Raw genomic sequence first — 15,225 nt, 5'->3', positions numbered from 1 at the left:
GGTTCTTTCAGAACGCAACTGGCACCCACATGTGATATACCCACAGTGTTCTCAAACCACAAACCAGGTGTGCTGCTGCCTTTAGTCCCAGTACCCAGGAAGTGGAATCAGACGAATCTTAAGGCCAGCCTGATTTATATAGCAAGTTCCCGGCCAGCCAGGGCTACCTAGTGTGACTATCTTCAAAAAACCAAGAATGGCTGGGCGGTGGTGGCGCACGCCTTTAATCCCAGCACTCGGGAGGCAGAGGCAGGTGGATCTCTGTGAGTTCGAGGCCAGCCTGGTCTACAAGAGCTAGTTCCAGGACAGGAACCAAAAGCCACGGAGAAACCCTGTCTTGAAAAAAAAAAAAAAAAACCAAGAATGAAGAGCAACAGAGGCAGCCACTCAGCCCTGTGGACACGATAAACAAAGACAGATGTGGCAGGGCCTGCTCTTGAACTCGCGGTTTATTGATGGTTGGTGAGGACCAGTTTTGTTTCCCTATCACTGACCCACAAGGTCCCTGCAGGAATGGATGATAAACCTGAGCAAATTGGAGCCCACTAAGAACAAGGAGACCCAAGATTACCCTACACTCCATTCATCCATAAAGTTAGTTCATGTAATGCTCTCTGAAAGACAGGAAGTCCCCCTGACATTGACACTATTAAATATGGCTCCAACAGTAGAAGTTAACCACAGAAACAGGTAACATGATCAGAAACCAACATTCATAAGCAATTTGAGGTTCAAACAAGGAAAAAAGATACAAGGTAGTGATACACCCTGTGATCCCAGCACTAGGGCTGAGGCTGGAGGATTGCAAGCTTGAGACCAGTGTGAGTGATTTTGTTGTGCCAAGTTTTAGATGTGGTACTGGGGACACAGCTTGCCTCAGGTCTTGCTTGGGCTTCCAGTTAGCACAGCCAATGTCCCCAGGCACCTGCTTTGCTCTGAGAGAAGTCCAGGGCATTGCGTGGAGGTTGCAGCCCTGGTGAGTCCCAGGGTCTCCCAGGCTGTGTGTCAGGGTGTTCTGGAACATCTCCCAGGTGCAGCCACAGCCAGGTCTGAAGCTTGAGCATTCCTGGCAAGCAGGCTTCAGCAGGCAATGAATGCTTCAAATCACAATTCCCTCGGGCCCTTCAAGAGAGAAGAGAGTTAGGAGGCAAAGGTTGGTGCCTGGAGAGGTGTCTCCGTCATTAAAGTACTTCTTACATAAGCGTGAGGACCTGAATTCAATTTCCAGAACCCACATAAAAAGACAGGCATGGCTGGGCGGTGGTGGCTCACGCCTTTCATCCCAGTACTCAGGAGGCAGAGGCAGGCAGATCTTTGTGAGGTCGAGGCCAGCCTGGTCTACAAGTGTTAGTTCCAGGACAGGCTCCAAAGCTACAGAGAAACCCTGTCTCGAAAAACAAAAAACAAACAAACAAAAAAAAAAAAAAAGGAAAAAAGAAAGAAAGAAAGAAAGAGGAAAAAAAAAAGAACCTGTCTCAGCAAAACATAAAGGAAAGTTTGCCAGGGGGCTGGAGAGATGGCTCAGCAGTTAAGAGCACTGGCTGTTCTTCCTAAGGTCCTGAGTTCAATTCCCATGGTGGCTCACAACCATCTATGATGAGAACTGGTGCCCTTTCCTGGCCCGCAGACAGAATACTATTCTAAATAAATAAATCTTTGAAAAAAAAAAAGAAAGCCTGTCAGGATTGCAAACAAAGCTACTATGAACACTGTGAAAAGAAAGAGAGAGAGAGAGAGAGAGAGAGAGAAAAGACCAAGCTTGCCAAGTGTGGTAGAAGGTAGGAGGGAGAAGGGAGAAAGACCCAGATCCACTGTCCCTCTCGTCCGTCAATAAATCCAATGCCGGCGCTGGCTGACTTCCAACCTCTCCCATGCCCTCTACTAAAGACAAGCATCTTGCTTCTGCCACCTCCCTACGGCTGTTCCGGGATGTCCTTCCCAATGAGGAGGAAGAAAACCCTAGTCTCCACCACCCCATCTCAAGTTACAGCCTCGTTCTCCTGGTTGTTTATCACCAAGGCTTCTTACCAGGAAACATATTACATTTTTGGTTTTGGGACTTTTTTGAGACAGGGTCTTACTCTGTAGACCAGGATGTCCTGGAACTCAGAGATCTGCCTACCTGTCTCCTGAGTGCTGGGATTAAAAGTGTGCACCACTATGTCTGGTATATTGAATTTTCTTTCTTTTTTTTTTTTTTTTTAAATATTTATTTATTTATTATGTATACAATGTTCTGTATGTGTGTACGCCTGCAGGCCAGAAGAGGGCACCAGACCTCATTACAGATGGTTGTGAGCCACCATGTGGTTGCTGGGAATTGAACTCAGGACCTTTGGAAGAGCAGGCAGTGCTCTTAACCGCTGAGCTATCTCTCCAGCCCTTGAATTTTCTTATATGTTTTATTATTTATCTGATTCTCTCTCTCTCTCTCTCTCTCTCTCTCTCTCTCTCTCTCTCTCTCTCTCTCTCTCTCTCTCTCTCTTTCTTTTTATGGTTTTTTGAGACAGGGTTTCCCTATGTAACAGTCCTAGCTGTCCTGGAACTAGCTCTTGTAGACCAGGCTGGCCTCGAACTCACAGAGATCCGCCTGCCTCTGCCTCCCAAGTGCTGGGATTAAAGGCGTGCACCACCACCGCCCGGCCTCCTATTTTCTTTTTGCATCTTTCCTTTTATCTATTTGTGTGTGTGTGTGTGTGTGTGTGCATGTGCGTGCATGCATGCGTGTCTGATATGTGCACCTGTGTGTACAGCTCCATGTCCACAGGAAGACCAGAAGTCAACTTTGAATATCTTCCTGTACCATTATCCCTGTAGAGCTCATTGTTTGTGCTGGGCTGGCTGGTCAGTGAGCCCTGAGATCTGCCTCCCCAGCACCAGGTGACGGGTGTGTTCTGGGGATCCGAACTCACATCCTATGCTTACACTGAGCCATCTCTCATGTTTCCTTTCTATTATTTAAGACCAGATCTCTGAGCTGGGCGGTGGTGGTGCACGCCTTTAATCCCAGCACTTGGGAGGCAGAGTCAGGCGGATCTCTGTGAGTTCGAGGCCAGCCTGGTCTACAGAGTTCCAGGACTGACTACATAGTTACTGGAAAACCCTATCTTGAAAAACCAAAAAAAAAAAAAAAAATTATTTTTTTCCATGCTGAAGATAGAACCCAGGACTTCACATAGCAGGCGTTCACTCTGCTGCTGAGCCATGCCTCCCTCCATGCCCACCGGTGCTCTGGAGGGCATGTGCTCTACTCCTGAGACATCTCTGCTAGGCATCTCCAGTGCCCCGACCATGCATATGCTTCCTCCTATCACCTGGGTGACCCTAACTCTTCTGGGTCCCCCAGCCCCCACAGGAAGTGGACCGGTGGACTTCAGTAAACATCTCCCTTCTAGTCCTAATAGCTGACGAGCACGCAGGGGGCTAGTCATGAGTCCGAGGCTCCTCCCTGCACGGGGCCCTTCTTGACTTGGGCCCCTCACTCTCTGAGCAGCGAGAGGGTGCGGTACCTTCCTTCTGATTGATTCTCCCCTAGATGTTCTCGGCAGCAGCCACATCCCCGTTCACGTAATCTGGCTCCTCATCTGGGCTCCCTGATGGGAACACTGGTGCACCTATGGATCAGGACGGTGGTTGTTCGCAGTTCACAGACACACACCACAGCTGGTCCCCAGCCGGCGTGCTCAAGACCCCAAGATGACACAGGGGAGGTGTCATGTTGCACAGGACTCTTGCTATCTGCCTGTCGCTGCTGTGTTTTCAGAAATTTTCCTGCTTCAAGACTGGGTGACCAGCTCTGGAGGCCACGCTGCTGCCAAGGGGAGTTCTGTGGCCTTGCGTACAGTGGAGGCTCCACTGTGAAGCCAGCCTGATTGGCGGGAGGGGAACCCACCCAGGCTGACCCTCCTGTTGCCTGCTGGAGTGGATCCCACCACCACCACCACCACCCCAGCCCGCACTTGTGGTGGCCTCTGCCCATGGGAGACAGACCCACGGTCCTCCTGGATTCTCTCCACTCTCGGATGGATAGCGAGTTCTGGTAATCCTCGGCGTCCTCGCCACCTGAGGGAGGGGATGGGGACACTGAGTAGGTCCAGGGAGCCAGGGGCCAGCTCCTCCTTTGGGTGGACTCGACCCAAAAGTAGCAGAGACATGGAGAATGTCTCTCACTTCTTATTCATGAGGGTGAGCCTAGCTCGGTCTGCCGGCCCCTGCCCTGCCTTTCTTGGGGGAGACAGCCTTACCGGAGTCCGGGGCGCTGGGCTTGCAGATGAGCACATTCTCGTAGGAGTTGGAGTCATCTTCTGTCAACAGAAGGCAGCAGGCAGGGGTCTGCTGGTGGACCTACCTTTAAGCCCCGTGTCCCTTCCCGCTTCTGCTGTCCCCACAGGCCCACCAAGCTCTCCCCCTGGGCTTCAGGGTCCATTGCGTTCTCTCAGACCAGATGTTTTTGGGGGTGTTGTTGTTTGTTCTGTGTGTCTGCTGGCGCAGATGTGCATGTTTGTTGTTATCTGTCTTGTTGGTCTTGTTTTGAGACAATGTCCCCCTGTGTAGCCCTGCTTGTCCTGGAACTTGCAGTGAAAACTGGGCTGCCCTCGAACTCACAGAGGCCTGTGCCACCACACCTGGCAGGAGACCTTTCTCACAGAATAAAGATCAGAGGCTGGAGAGATGGCTCAGTGGTTAAGAGCACTGGCTGCTCTTCCACAGGTCCTGAGTTCAATTCCCAGCAACCACATGGTGGCTCACAACCATCTGTAATGTGTTCCAGTGCCCTATTCTGGCCTGTAGTGCAGGCATACACTGTATACATAATAAATAAATAAATCTTAAAAAAAAAAAAAGAATTAAGATCAAGCAAAGGCACTTGCTGAGCTCCTTCCCCAGAACCCACATGGTTAAAGGTCAGCATCGAATCCCACAAGTCGCCCTAAGACTGTCACATGTGTGTCCCCACACCCACGCAATAAACAAATTGTTTTCTTAAAAAATAGAAGAGGAAGAGGAAAAGTGGCAGAGAGTGGGGGAAAGAAGAGGACCCCCCCCCAGTAGACTGCCAGGACCTGCTACAGAGCCAGGTGAGCACCCCGCCCAGAGCCCGGCTCCTCTCCATAGGCTCTGTCCCCAGATCCCCATCCCCACCCTCGCTCTCTGTAAAGCAGAAGTGACCATGACCAAAGGCTCCGGCATCCTCCATGCCTGTCTGGGCTTATCTGTCATCAGTGCCCATCTGTATCTGCCCAGCCCCAGTCGAGAAGTGAGTTCAGATGCTCCCACCCACAGCTCCACTTCTGCTTCCTGTCCTGTCCCTTGCTCTCTGTGCTCTGTCCCCATCCCCTGCATGTGCTGACCAGCTTCCTTCCGCCCTACCCACCTCGGCCGGCGTGTAGCATGTCCTCCTCCTCCCTTCACCTCTCGACATCTCTGCAGACCCATCCTGACCTAGGGGCTGCCTCCTCCTCTGCACCTCCCCACCCCAGCCTCCACCTTACCTTCTGGGGGCTTCTGCAGACATCCCCAGTTGTAGTAGTCTGTGGAGATGGGGTCTCTGGACAAGAAAACAGAGTGCAGGTTGCTGGGCAGGCCTGTCAGGAGGGGGCCATCAGGAAGGGCCAGGAGGGGGTCGCTCCTCCCATTCACTATGGATGTTCCCAGAGCCCCTGACTACCCTGGGGCTAAGGGACTGTCAGCCTGGCTAGGACACCTTCAACAAGTCCGACAACCCGATTTCCACCCACCTCCCCCATCTCTCCACCGCCCCCGGGACCCACATGGCAAAAGGAAAGAACCAACTCTAAATGTAAACTTGGAAAGAGAGAAGGGAGGAGAGAGAGAGATGCATAGACAGACGGAGGGGGGCACGGTGGGGTACAGCTCTATTCTCCCAGCCATCCCAGTACTTGGGGGGCTAAGGCAGAAGGATCTGATTCAAGGCCACCTCCCAAAAAGAAATGACCCCTAATAGGGTCTCCTCATGTCATAAATGGGGAGAATTTTGGCCCCAGGGTGGGGGAGGGAAGACTTGTTGAAGGTGTCCTAGCCAGGCTGCCACCTGCCCCCTCCCCCACGCTATTGTCCCAGACTGATCTCAAACTCGCTGGACCAGGGTGACCTCCTTCCCCTGTGCTGGGATTACAGCACGAGCCACCACATCAGGTTTACGCAGTGCTGGCGATGGAAGATGGAACCCAGATACTACAAACTGAACCCTGTTTTTGGATTGGAGGGAATCACATCTTGACAGGTAGCCCACCTTGACTGCTTTGTAACTGGCCTTTCACCAGATGGCAGGATAGCTGCCCACCCTACCAGATGCTCCTCCTTTGAGGGGCCGTGGTCACCAGATTGAAAGGCCTTCACTAAATGACTCAGATAAAGACGTTTGGGATGGGAAACCCAGAAATTCGGGGGTGTACAGAGAGCAGGCTTGGATGAGGGCCACTTACACATAGGTCTCATCGGGCTCGTGACTGCTGCCTGGAAGAGGCCAGATAGAAGAGTTAGAGACGGGCTAAGCTCCCGGGCTGTGTGGCCCATGCCCTCTCCGCAGAGCTACCCACCTTTGTAGAAGTTCTGGTACCTAAGGGACTCAGGACCTGGAAGAAAAGCTAAGCAGTCTTCCCTCCGGTCCTGCCCCAGTCCCACCCAGGCTCTGCAGCCCAAGCAAGGGACTAGGGGCTTTGGACGGTCATAGCTTTGTACGCAGTGTTAGACAGTGGTAGAAGCGTGTGCCTTATCTATCCAGGCATCAGCCCCAGGCAGGCCAGGACTTGTCCCAGTGTCCCGTCCCCAGTCAGGCTCAGCCCTGCCTGGTGTCACTCACCTTCGAGGTGAGAGAACAGCAGCTTGTTCTTCCTGCAAGGATGGGGCAAGGGAGGGCTGAGGCGGCACCGTGGGGAGGGGAGAAGTCCCCTGGGCCCCCACAGGCCAGGACCGAGACAGTTCTGCAGCTTGAGGACAAGGCTTGACTATGTCAGGTGGGAGTCCCTGGGAGGACCATGCACTGCGGAATGTCTCCCTACCTTTCAGAAGGCTTGTCCAAAGCTGTGTCCCTCGGGGGTCCTGGCCACACTGGTCTGGCCACTTTAAGAGGGAAGCAGGAACAGGGTATAGGTAGGCACTCACTCACCCAGCTGAGCCTTTGCCCACTACATCAGGCTGGCCTCAGGGCAAGGGACACAGAAGGGACCTTGATTTGGGAAGTCCAAGCCCCAAACCAAGCCCAGGAAGCAGCAGGGACTCACGGGAGTAGGTCTGAGCCAGGGTAAAGCTCTGTTCATTTTCTTGCCTGCAAATACACAAAGGTGTGCTGAGTGGGGCCTTGACATGCCCCAGCCGAGGAACACAGAGAAGGGGGAGGAGCAGAGCCTGGGAAGGTGACTGGATGCCTGCGGCTGGATTCCCAGCTCTAAAGTCAGGAAGATCAATGGGAATTTGAGGCCAGCCTGGGCTACAGAGCAAGTTCTATGCTAGCCAGTGCTACAGAGTAAGACCCTGTCTCAAAAACAGAAAAATAAACACGTAAGCTTTACCATGGCCCACGGTGGTCAGAGATGGAAGATTTTGTTTTCAAATCTCTGCGGTTTTTCAGTTGCAAAAGGAAATGAGGAAGTGTGTGAGTGTGTGTGTGTGTGTAAGTGTGTGAGTTACAGTGCCTGTTGGGGTGTGCACGTGAGGTCTGTGCTGTAAGTGTAGGAAGTGTGTGTGCACGCAGCAGAGACCGGGAGAGTGTGGTCAGCCAGGTCCCCTCCCCTCGTCTTTTTTTCTGTTTTGCAATGCGGTCTCATTCTGTAGGCCTTACTGTACTGGAACTCTGTGGACTATAAAGACCAGATTAGCTCAAGAACACAGAGGTCCGCCTGCCTCTGCTTCCTGAGTGCTGAGATGAAAGGGATGTACGACTGTGCCTGCCCCTTGCCTTTTTACTTTATGTTGGGCATTGAAGTCAGGACCCTGAGCGTACTCAGCAAGCACCACTGAGCCACATACTCAGCCCATCTCTGGGGACTCTAGGTACATGCTCTACAGCTGAGTCACAATCTCTTCCCCACCCCCTATACACTTCAAAGTTCTTTTATTTTTTTTTTATATGCATGGGTATTTTACTGGGTATTTTTCCCACGTGTTTGTCTGTCTACCACATGCATTCCTGGTGCCTGAGGAGGTTAGAAGAGGGCATTGGATCTCTTGGAGTCTGAGTTAAAGACTGTGAGCCATTATGTGGGTGCTGGGGATCAAATCCAGTGCTCTTAACCACTGAGCCATCTCTCCAGTCCTGCTTTTCAACTTTAAAAAAGTTTATTTGAGCCGGGCGGTGGTGGCGCATTCCTTTAATCCCAGCACTCGGGAGGCAGAGGCAGGCGGATCTCTGTGAGTTCGAGACCAGCCTGGTCTACAGAGCAAGTTCCAGGACAGGCTCCAAAACCACAGAGAAACTCTGTCTCGAAAAACCAAAAAAAAAAAAAATTAAATAAATAAAAAATAAATAAATAAATAAATAAATAAAAGTTTATTTGTATTTATTATTATTGTTGTTGTGGTTGTTGTTGTGGTTGTTGGTTGTTGTTGTGGTTGTGGTGGTGGTTGTGGTGGTGGTGTGTGTGTGTGTGTAGTAAGCAGATGGAGACCAGAGAACATTTTTGGGAGTCCTTAGTCTTCTTCCATGGGTTCCAGGGATCGAACTCAAGTTACCAGACTTTGGCATCAGTCACTTTTACTTGCTGTCCCTACACAAGGTTTTGTTGAGTTGCCAGGCTTGCCTTGAACTCCCCTGTGGCCCAGGCAGGCTCTGGGATATCTGGGGTGACAGGAGGTGCCTCTCAAGTGGTTTTTAGATTCTGCTCCCATTCTGCCTGGTGTCCAGGCTTCTTCCCCGCTACCACGCCCTGTGCTGGCGCATTCCCTCAGATAGCCCTGGATTCTTTCCTCCGATGAATGCTAAGCACCCACTGGAGCTTGCCATGGAACAGGCATGAGTGAGGGCAGAAACTGGGCCCCTGGGGGGACCCCCAAATACACCAAGCTGGGACAACTCACTGGTTCCTCTGCTCGTAGATTTTCTCATTTCTCTTCACCCCTGTAAGAACAGAAATGGCACAGCAAGTGTCCCTGAACTTGGGATGTGTGGGGGGGGGAAGCTGAGGTCTGACCACCACTCCCCCTTTGTAATTCCAAAGTCCCTTGTGGCTGCCTATCATTGAGATGGTTCATATCAGTCGGGTGTGGTGACACATGCCTGTGATCCCAACACTTAGGAAGCAGAGGCAGGAGGATAGGAACAATTTGAGGCTAGCTTGAGCGGAAGGAAGGAAGGAAGGAAGGAAGGAAGGAAGGAAGGAAGGAAGGAAGGAAGGAAGGAAGGAAGGAAGGAAGGAAGGAAGGAAGGAGGGCAGGCAAGCTGGAGGAAGAAAAAAGAGGGAAGACAGAAGAAAGGAGGGAGAGAGAGGGAGAGGAAGGAAGGAGGAAGAGAGGCAAGAAGAAGGCTGGAACAGGGGGTAGGAAGGAAGGAGGGAGGGAGAGGAAGGAGGGAGGGAGGGAAGGAAGGAAAGGTACTTAATCCCTTTTGTGAGGGGAGGACAGTTTGAAATAGAGGGTGCCACAGGTAGCCGGCCTCCCTTCTCTTCTCCAGACAGAGCAACTCCTGGCCTAAGTGACCGCCCTGGTCCAATAGAACCTGTCTTCACCAACACCCAGTGTCTTCAGGGGCTGGGTAGGGGCCAGCAGCTGGTTCCTGGGTCTAGCCCGAGGCCTCTGGGACAGAATCTCCATGGCACTCCATCATTCCCTGCCCATGCGACACTTACCTGGGCGGGAGCAGCGGGCACACAGCCAGGCTGTGACCCCCAGCAGCAGCAGCATTGGTACTGACAACGGCCACAGCAGCTCCAACTTGTCACTCATGTCGGCTTGGGGAGGGGGCTGCAAAGCTGCATTGGAGATCTGTGAGCCAGGGGCTCCCAGCTGCTGCCCTACCCCATGGCTTCAGCTCCTGGTCTCTCTGGTTCTTGGCTCCAGCAACAATATTATGGCCGTCCTTACTCCAGGATCGACCAACTATGTCTCTCTCCTATGTGACCCTAACCAACACACTGACTACCAGACCATGTGTACTAGAAGGTTCTGAGATCACTGGGCAGCACTATGAAACGGTGGACAAGCCTAAGCACTCATTCCCAATCCCCTGGCCCTGAGAGACAGGCTCCTTAACTCACAGCTGGAGAAGCTGAGACTGGGGCCTAGCCCCAGGTGCTGTATGGAAAGGGAAGAGTCAAACACAAGGCTCAGTCCTGGACCTGGCACAACGCAGGAGGCCGAAGCAGGAGGATTGCCTGTAGCCTCAGGCCAGCCTGAGACAACATAGTGCATCTCAGGTTAGCCTGGGCTAAAGACTAAGACCCTATGTCAGAAACAAAACAAAAATAAGGTGGCAGGGCTGGAGCGATGGCTCAGCACTGAAGATGCGCGCACGCTTTTAATCCCAGCACTCGGGAGGCAGAGGCGGGCGGAGCTCTGAGTTGGAGGCCAGCCTGGTCTATGGAGTGAGTTCCAGGATAGCTAGGGCTACACAGAGAAACCCTGTCTCAAAAAAACCAACCAACCCAGATCCTGCCTGTAGTGTGGGAGCTAGAGGATGCCTCTCAGAGGAGGGCACCCTAAGACAGTATAGTTCAGGGATGGGTGCCTAGCTGAGGGACAGGGTTTGAGGACCTGTAGAGTGAGAGAAAGGGGGAGGTGGGGCTGTGGGGAGATGTCTGCAGTGAGGAGGCTGTGAACTCCCAGTTAGCCCAGGGACATGAGAAGGCAGTGGCTGTCCCAGCCTTGGTGAAGCCCTACATAGTCTGGTGAGTGGGTAGAATACAGCCATCCCTAATGGGCTTATGAAACCAGCTAACACAAGCACGAAGAGACTCAGCTCTGAGCATGGACAGGGACACAGCTGAGGGAGCCAGTCAGGGGCATGTGGAGCGATGGTGACAAAGTGGCCGCTCTGTCTGCACTTGGTCCTACTTCCAGCTAGAGAAGGCATGGCTCAGTGGTAGAGCCCCTGCCTAGAATCCCCCAGTGAGGGGCTGGGGTGTAGCTCAGTGGTAGAACCCCTGCCTAGAATCCCCCAGTGAGGGGCTGGGGTGTGGCTCAGCTGTAGAGCCTCTACCTAGAATCCCCCAGTGAGGGGCAGGGGTGTGGCTCAGCTGTAGAGCCCCTACCTAGAATCCCCCAGTGAGGGGCAGGGGTGTGGCCTTTGGTTAGAACGTTGACTTTGTCAAAGGACATAAACTGAGCATATGGCACATCCCCGTAATTCTAGCACTACACGAAACAGAACCTGGGGAGTTAGAGAAATGGCTCAGTGGTTGGTTAAAAGCACTGGTTGTTTTTCCAGAAGACCTGAGTTCAATTCTCAGCAACCATGTGGTAGCTCACACCCATCTCTTGTGGGATATGATGCCTCTTCTGGCATAAGGGCGTGCATGCAGATGGAGCACTCATATATAAATCTTTAAAAAAAAAATCTGGATGGTAGTGGCACATGCCTTTAATCCCAGCACTCGGGAGGAAGAGTGATCTCTGTGAGTTCAAGGCCAGCCTGGTTTACAGAGTTCCAGGACAGTCATACAGGCTCCAAAGATACACAGAGAAACCCTATCTTAAAAAACAAAACAAAATAAACAAGGAAAGAGAGAAAGAAAGAGAAAGAAAGAAAGAGAAAGAAAGAAAGAGAGAGAAAGAAAGAAAGAAAAAGAAAGAAAGAAAGAAAGAAAGAAAGAAAGAAAGAAAGAAAGAGCAAGCCAGGAGGACTGGGAGATCAAGGCTAATTCTGGGTACGAAGCACACACACACACACACACACACACACACGCACGCACGCACACACGGAGGTGGGAGACAGAGAGGAGGCAGAGGGGGAATATGAAAGAACAATAGCAGGAGGGTGGGAAGAAGAGAGAACTGGAGCATGGTGTCTTGCTCCTATATGCCTGTAACCCAGCACTTGGGAAGCAGAGGCTCAGGAGTTCAAGGTCATCCTTGGCTACGTAGTGGCCAACTTGGGCTACAAGACACTGTCTCAAGGAAAAAAATGAGGAGGATGAGGAGACTAGGAGACTTGGACATAGCACAGGCAGGCTCCCTATAACTCAGCGGTTGCTCACCTCAGTCCACTTGGGACCCCAAGAGCAAGCCCGTATTTGGGGCTGGCCTGCTGGCTTCTGTTTCCTCTTCAAGACCCCATGCCTTTGGAAGGAGGACCATCATCTGTCCAAGAGGCTTTGACCTGTTGTCCAGGGATAAGCGGGACTCCAGAAGTCCTCAACCCTGGGTTGGTGTGGCTCAGGTCACTTCTATGCTAAAGCCTGCCACCCAGGGAAATGACATGTGGCCTCTGCACATGTCACATGAGGCCTGTCATGGAGATGATGACTGTAGAGCAGGGTCAGTCATGTGGGTTGTTTCCACCTAGATTCTTGTCATAGTCACAGTTGTGGCCATGTGTCATGGGAAGGGACTGTCAGTGCAAAGACTGAGGGGATGTAGTATCCCAGCTGGTGATGTCGAGAGGCACAGCCTGGACGCCCTCCACTGAGCCCAGTGGGGTCTGAGAGGCTAAACCTTGTGAGGACTGTGAAGACCTAATGAAGCAGATGACAGGCCCAGAGGAGCAGGCTAGCTCTCCTAGCTGCTGAGGAGGCCGTGGCAGAAGGGCATTCAACACTCACCCTGTCTTTGTGGGCACCAGGCATGAATGTGGTACACACATGTACATGCAAGCAAAACACTCACACACATACATTTTGTCTTTGAGACAGGAAGTCACTGTGAAGCCCTGGCTGGTCTGAAACTCACTGTGTAGTCCAGGCTGGCCCAGAACTCAAAGAGACTGGCCTACCTCTGCCGCCCACGGGCTGAGATTATAGCGGGCACCATCAATGTGCCAACTTACATGACTGTTTTAAATTGAACTAAAAAGGTTGCTGGAGGAGAGAAGTTCCTCACGGTGAGGGGCCCACGCTCCTGTAGGTTAACCCCTCACATCCTGAAAGCAAACCTAATGGAACTCACCGGGCTACCACCAGACCCCACCCTGCTGGCAGAAGACCATGATATCAGAAGGGGGTTGGGTGGGAAGAGGGCAAGCACCAATGGGAATGGGGTGGTCAAGAGAGGTGACGGGGCGAATATAGTCAAGATGCATCCTTTACAGGTATGGAAAAGCCATAAGCCTATCATTATGCATAATCAGTACATGGTAAGGAAGAGGCGGAGTGGAGGCTGGTGAGCTAGCTTGGGTAAAAATGTGCTTTCCTCCGAGTCTCAACTTGATTCTCAGGACCCACACGATGGTGAGACCTCACTCCTGCAAGGTGTTCTCTGCCCTACACCGTAGCACGCGCCTATCCATCCACCCATCCAGTAATTAAAAATGTATTAAAATAGTGAGAAACAAAAAGAGCAGGTGTGTGCGAGCGCATCAGGCGCTTCCTGGACAGGGTCTGGGACCTGCTTCTCAGTTGGGAATTCGCCTGAGCCCAACCGTTTTCTTCCCAGGGGGCAAATGGGAGGCTCAGAGAGATGCGTACTGCGCCACAAAGAAACAGAGTTAAAGAGGCAGTGACGGAAATCCAGAGTGGGCCCTGTGAGTTCCCGCCATTCCATGCGCTCATGTGCGCTCTCTAACTTGGATGCCAGCAGGCCGGCTGAGGGTGGAGGGGACAACAGGTTGGGGCTGCAGGAGGGGCAGCCTGCAGTCACACAAGGCCCCAAGGGGCTAAGCAGAGCTGGCTGTGGGTGTGTCGGGGACTGCCACAGCCCTGTGGTTCTGTGGGCCAAAATAGCTCAAAGGGAAGTGGGCAGTTTTCATATGAACAAGGTTTGCACAGGGCTGGTCTCTAACCTCAGAGCCTTCAGCCTCAACGGTCCTTAGTGATAGCTCTGCCCATGGCTCACCCTTCAGGGAACAAGAGGCCACAAGGGTTGGCTTAGCTGAGGATTGCAACCAATAGCACAGACCTGGGATGGCTGTAGCTGTGTTCATGAGCTACTCTGGGGCCTGTGGTCTTGGTTGAATGTTGTGGTTTGTTCCTCTGAGACAGGGTCTCACTACAGAGTACAGGCTGGCCTGGAACTCACTGTCCTCCCTCCTTAGCATCCCTAGGGCTGTGATTACAGGAGTGTACCACAATCCCCACCCGGCTGGACCAAGTATCTGGGGCTTCAAATAGGTGGAGAGAAGGCTCTGAAAAACCTATCGAAGGCCAGACGTCCAGGTGAGTTGTACATGTGTGTTTGTGGGTATAGCCATGGGCAGAGGTCTGGTGGGCCCTTTTCCAGGTCAATGGTGGTGGTGATAGTGGAGATTGGCTGGAGGAACCTAGCCAACCCGGGCTACCTATTCACAGAGCCGGACAGAGCAGGACAGAGCCCGCCAGCTCTACAGGGGCTATCCATCAACAGGTACGAAGTTGGGTCAGGACTGGGTGGATTTTGAGGGACAGCAGCTTCCTCCTGGCTGAGACAGGACCTGGGCACAGTTCCCCAGAGCATCCCAGATTCACCCACAGGCCTGGCGCATTAGCTAACCCTTTACAGATGGGAGAAACAGAGTTTATCTCTTGGTTTTGGCTGGTCTTCCCCAGTCACTAGTAATACCAGAACCACCCTGGGGGCCTCCTGGGGTCTCACAGGCTGGGGGTTCGGGAAGAAAATGATAGGTAGGTAGATATCTGGAGTCCCTGAAACAGGCTGTCCCTAAGGGGCCACAGCACCAGGCCAGGGCAGGAGCTATCAGATGCCTCAGCCACCGCTCAGTTCCATAGCTACTAAGGGTCTTCACTATAGTGCAGAAAACACCTGCTCAGCTGGGCACCCCTGGGAAACGCTTACCTGAGAGTGGGGATTCCTCACCATGGCCACCCCATCCTGTGCCGGCACACCTGCCCAAGCTGATGCCAACACCACAGACTCTGGCGGGCAGCAGGCAAGGCGGTTGGCTTCCTGTCACTACTGAATCATCCGCGCACATCCGCCTCAGCCGGACGGCTCAACTGGCTAGTGACAGAGTGGGCGGGGCAGAGACAGAGAAAGATACAGAGATAGAAAGCGAGGAGTGGGGCATGGTGGTGTGTGCCTTCAAATGCCTGTTACCTGGGAGGCAGAAACAGGCAGATCTCTGAGAGTATGAGGCGTCTGTTCTACATAGTGAGTTCCAGCCAGGGCTGCTGCATGGTCAGA

General features: G+C 52.6%; 1 protein-coding gene across 2 annotated transcripts; it reads right to left on the bottom strand.

Moving 5' to 3' along the window:
* Positions 1 to 439: 439 nt before the first annotated feature.
* On the bottom strand, positions 440 to 15,002 carry Lat2 (linker for activation of T cells family member 2). 2 transcript variants are annotated; one of them, XM_057765313.1, is made up of 13 exons: positions 14,878 to 15,002; positions 9,804 to 9,926; positions 9,037 to 9,076; positions 7,245 to 7,288; positions 7,023 to 7,083; positions 6,824 to 6,855; positions 6,561 to 6,596; positions 6,447 to 6,477; positions 5,493 to 5,548; positions 4,245 to 4,304; positions 3,991 to 4,062; positions 3,510 to 3,614; positions 440 to 1,122 (listed from the first exon to the last, which is right to left on the bottom strand). In XM_057765313.1, the coding sequence occupies exons 2-12, from the start codon at positions 9,898 to 9,900 to the stop codon at positions 3,532 to 3,534; spliced, it is 612 nt and encodes a 203-aa protein (XP_057621296.1). In that variant the 5' UTR covers positions 9,901 to 9,926; positions 14,878 to 15,002; the 3' UTR covers positions 440 to 1,122; positions 3,510 to 3,531. The 2 variants fall into 2 exon arrangements, with proteins under 2 accessions (XP_057621296.1, XP_057621297.1); XM_057765314.1 differs by having other exon boundaries at positions 4,245 to 4,301.
* Between the last annotated feature and the right edge of the window lie 223 nt (positions 15,003 to 15,225).

Source organism: Chionomys nivalis, chromosome 3, assembly GCF_950005125.1.
Source record: "Chionomys nivalis chromosome 3, mChiNiv1.1, whole genome shotgun sequence".
NCBI classification, from domain to species: domain Eukaryota; kingdom Metazoa; phylum Chordata; class Mammalia; order Rodentia; family Cricetidae; genus Chionomys; species Chionomys nivalis.
Note: the sequence above shows the minus strand (reverse complement) of the source record. Positions and strands in the feature narration are given on the sequence as shown.

Coding starts and splice junctions, on each gene's coding strand:
- Lat2 (XM_057765313.1), bottom strand. CDS start 9,900: ATGAGTGACAAGTTGGAGCTGCTGTGGCCGTTGTCAGTACCAATGCTG. Junction 7,289..9,036: donor ATCTACGAGCAGAGGAACCA/GTGAGTTGTCCC, acceptor GTGTATTTGCAG/GCAAGAAAATGAACAGAGCT. Junction 6,597..6,823: donor GCTGTTCTCTCACCTCGAAG/GTGAGTGACACC, acceptor CTTTTCTTCCAG/GTCCTGAGTCCCTTAGGTAC.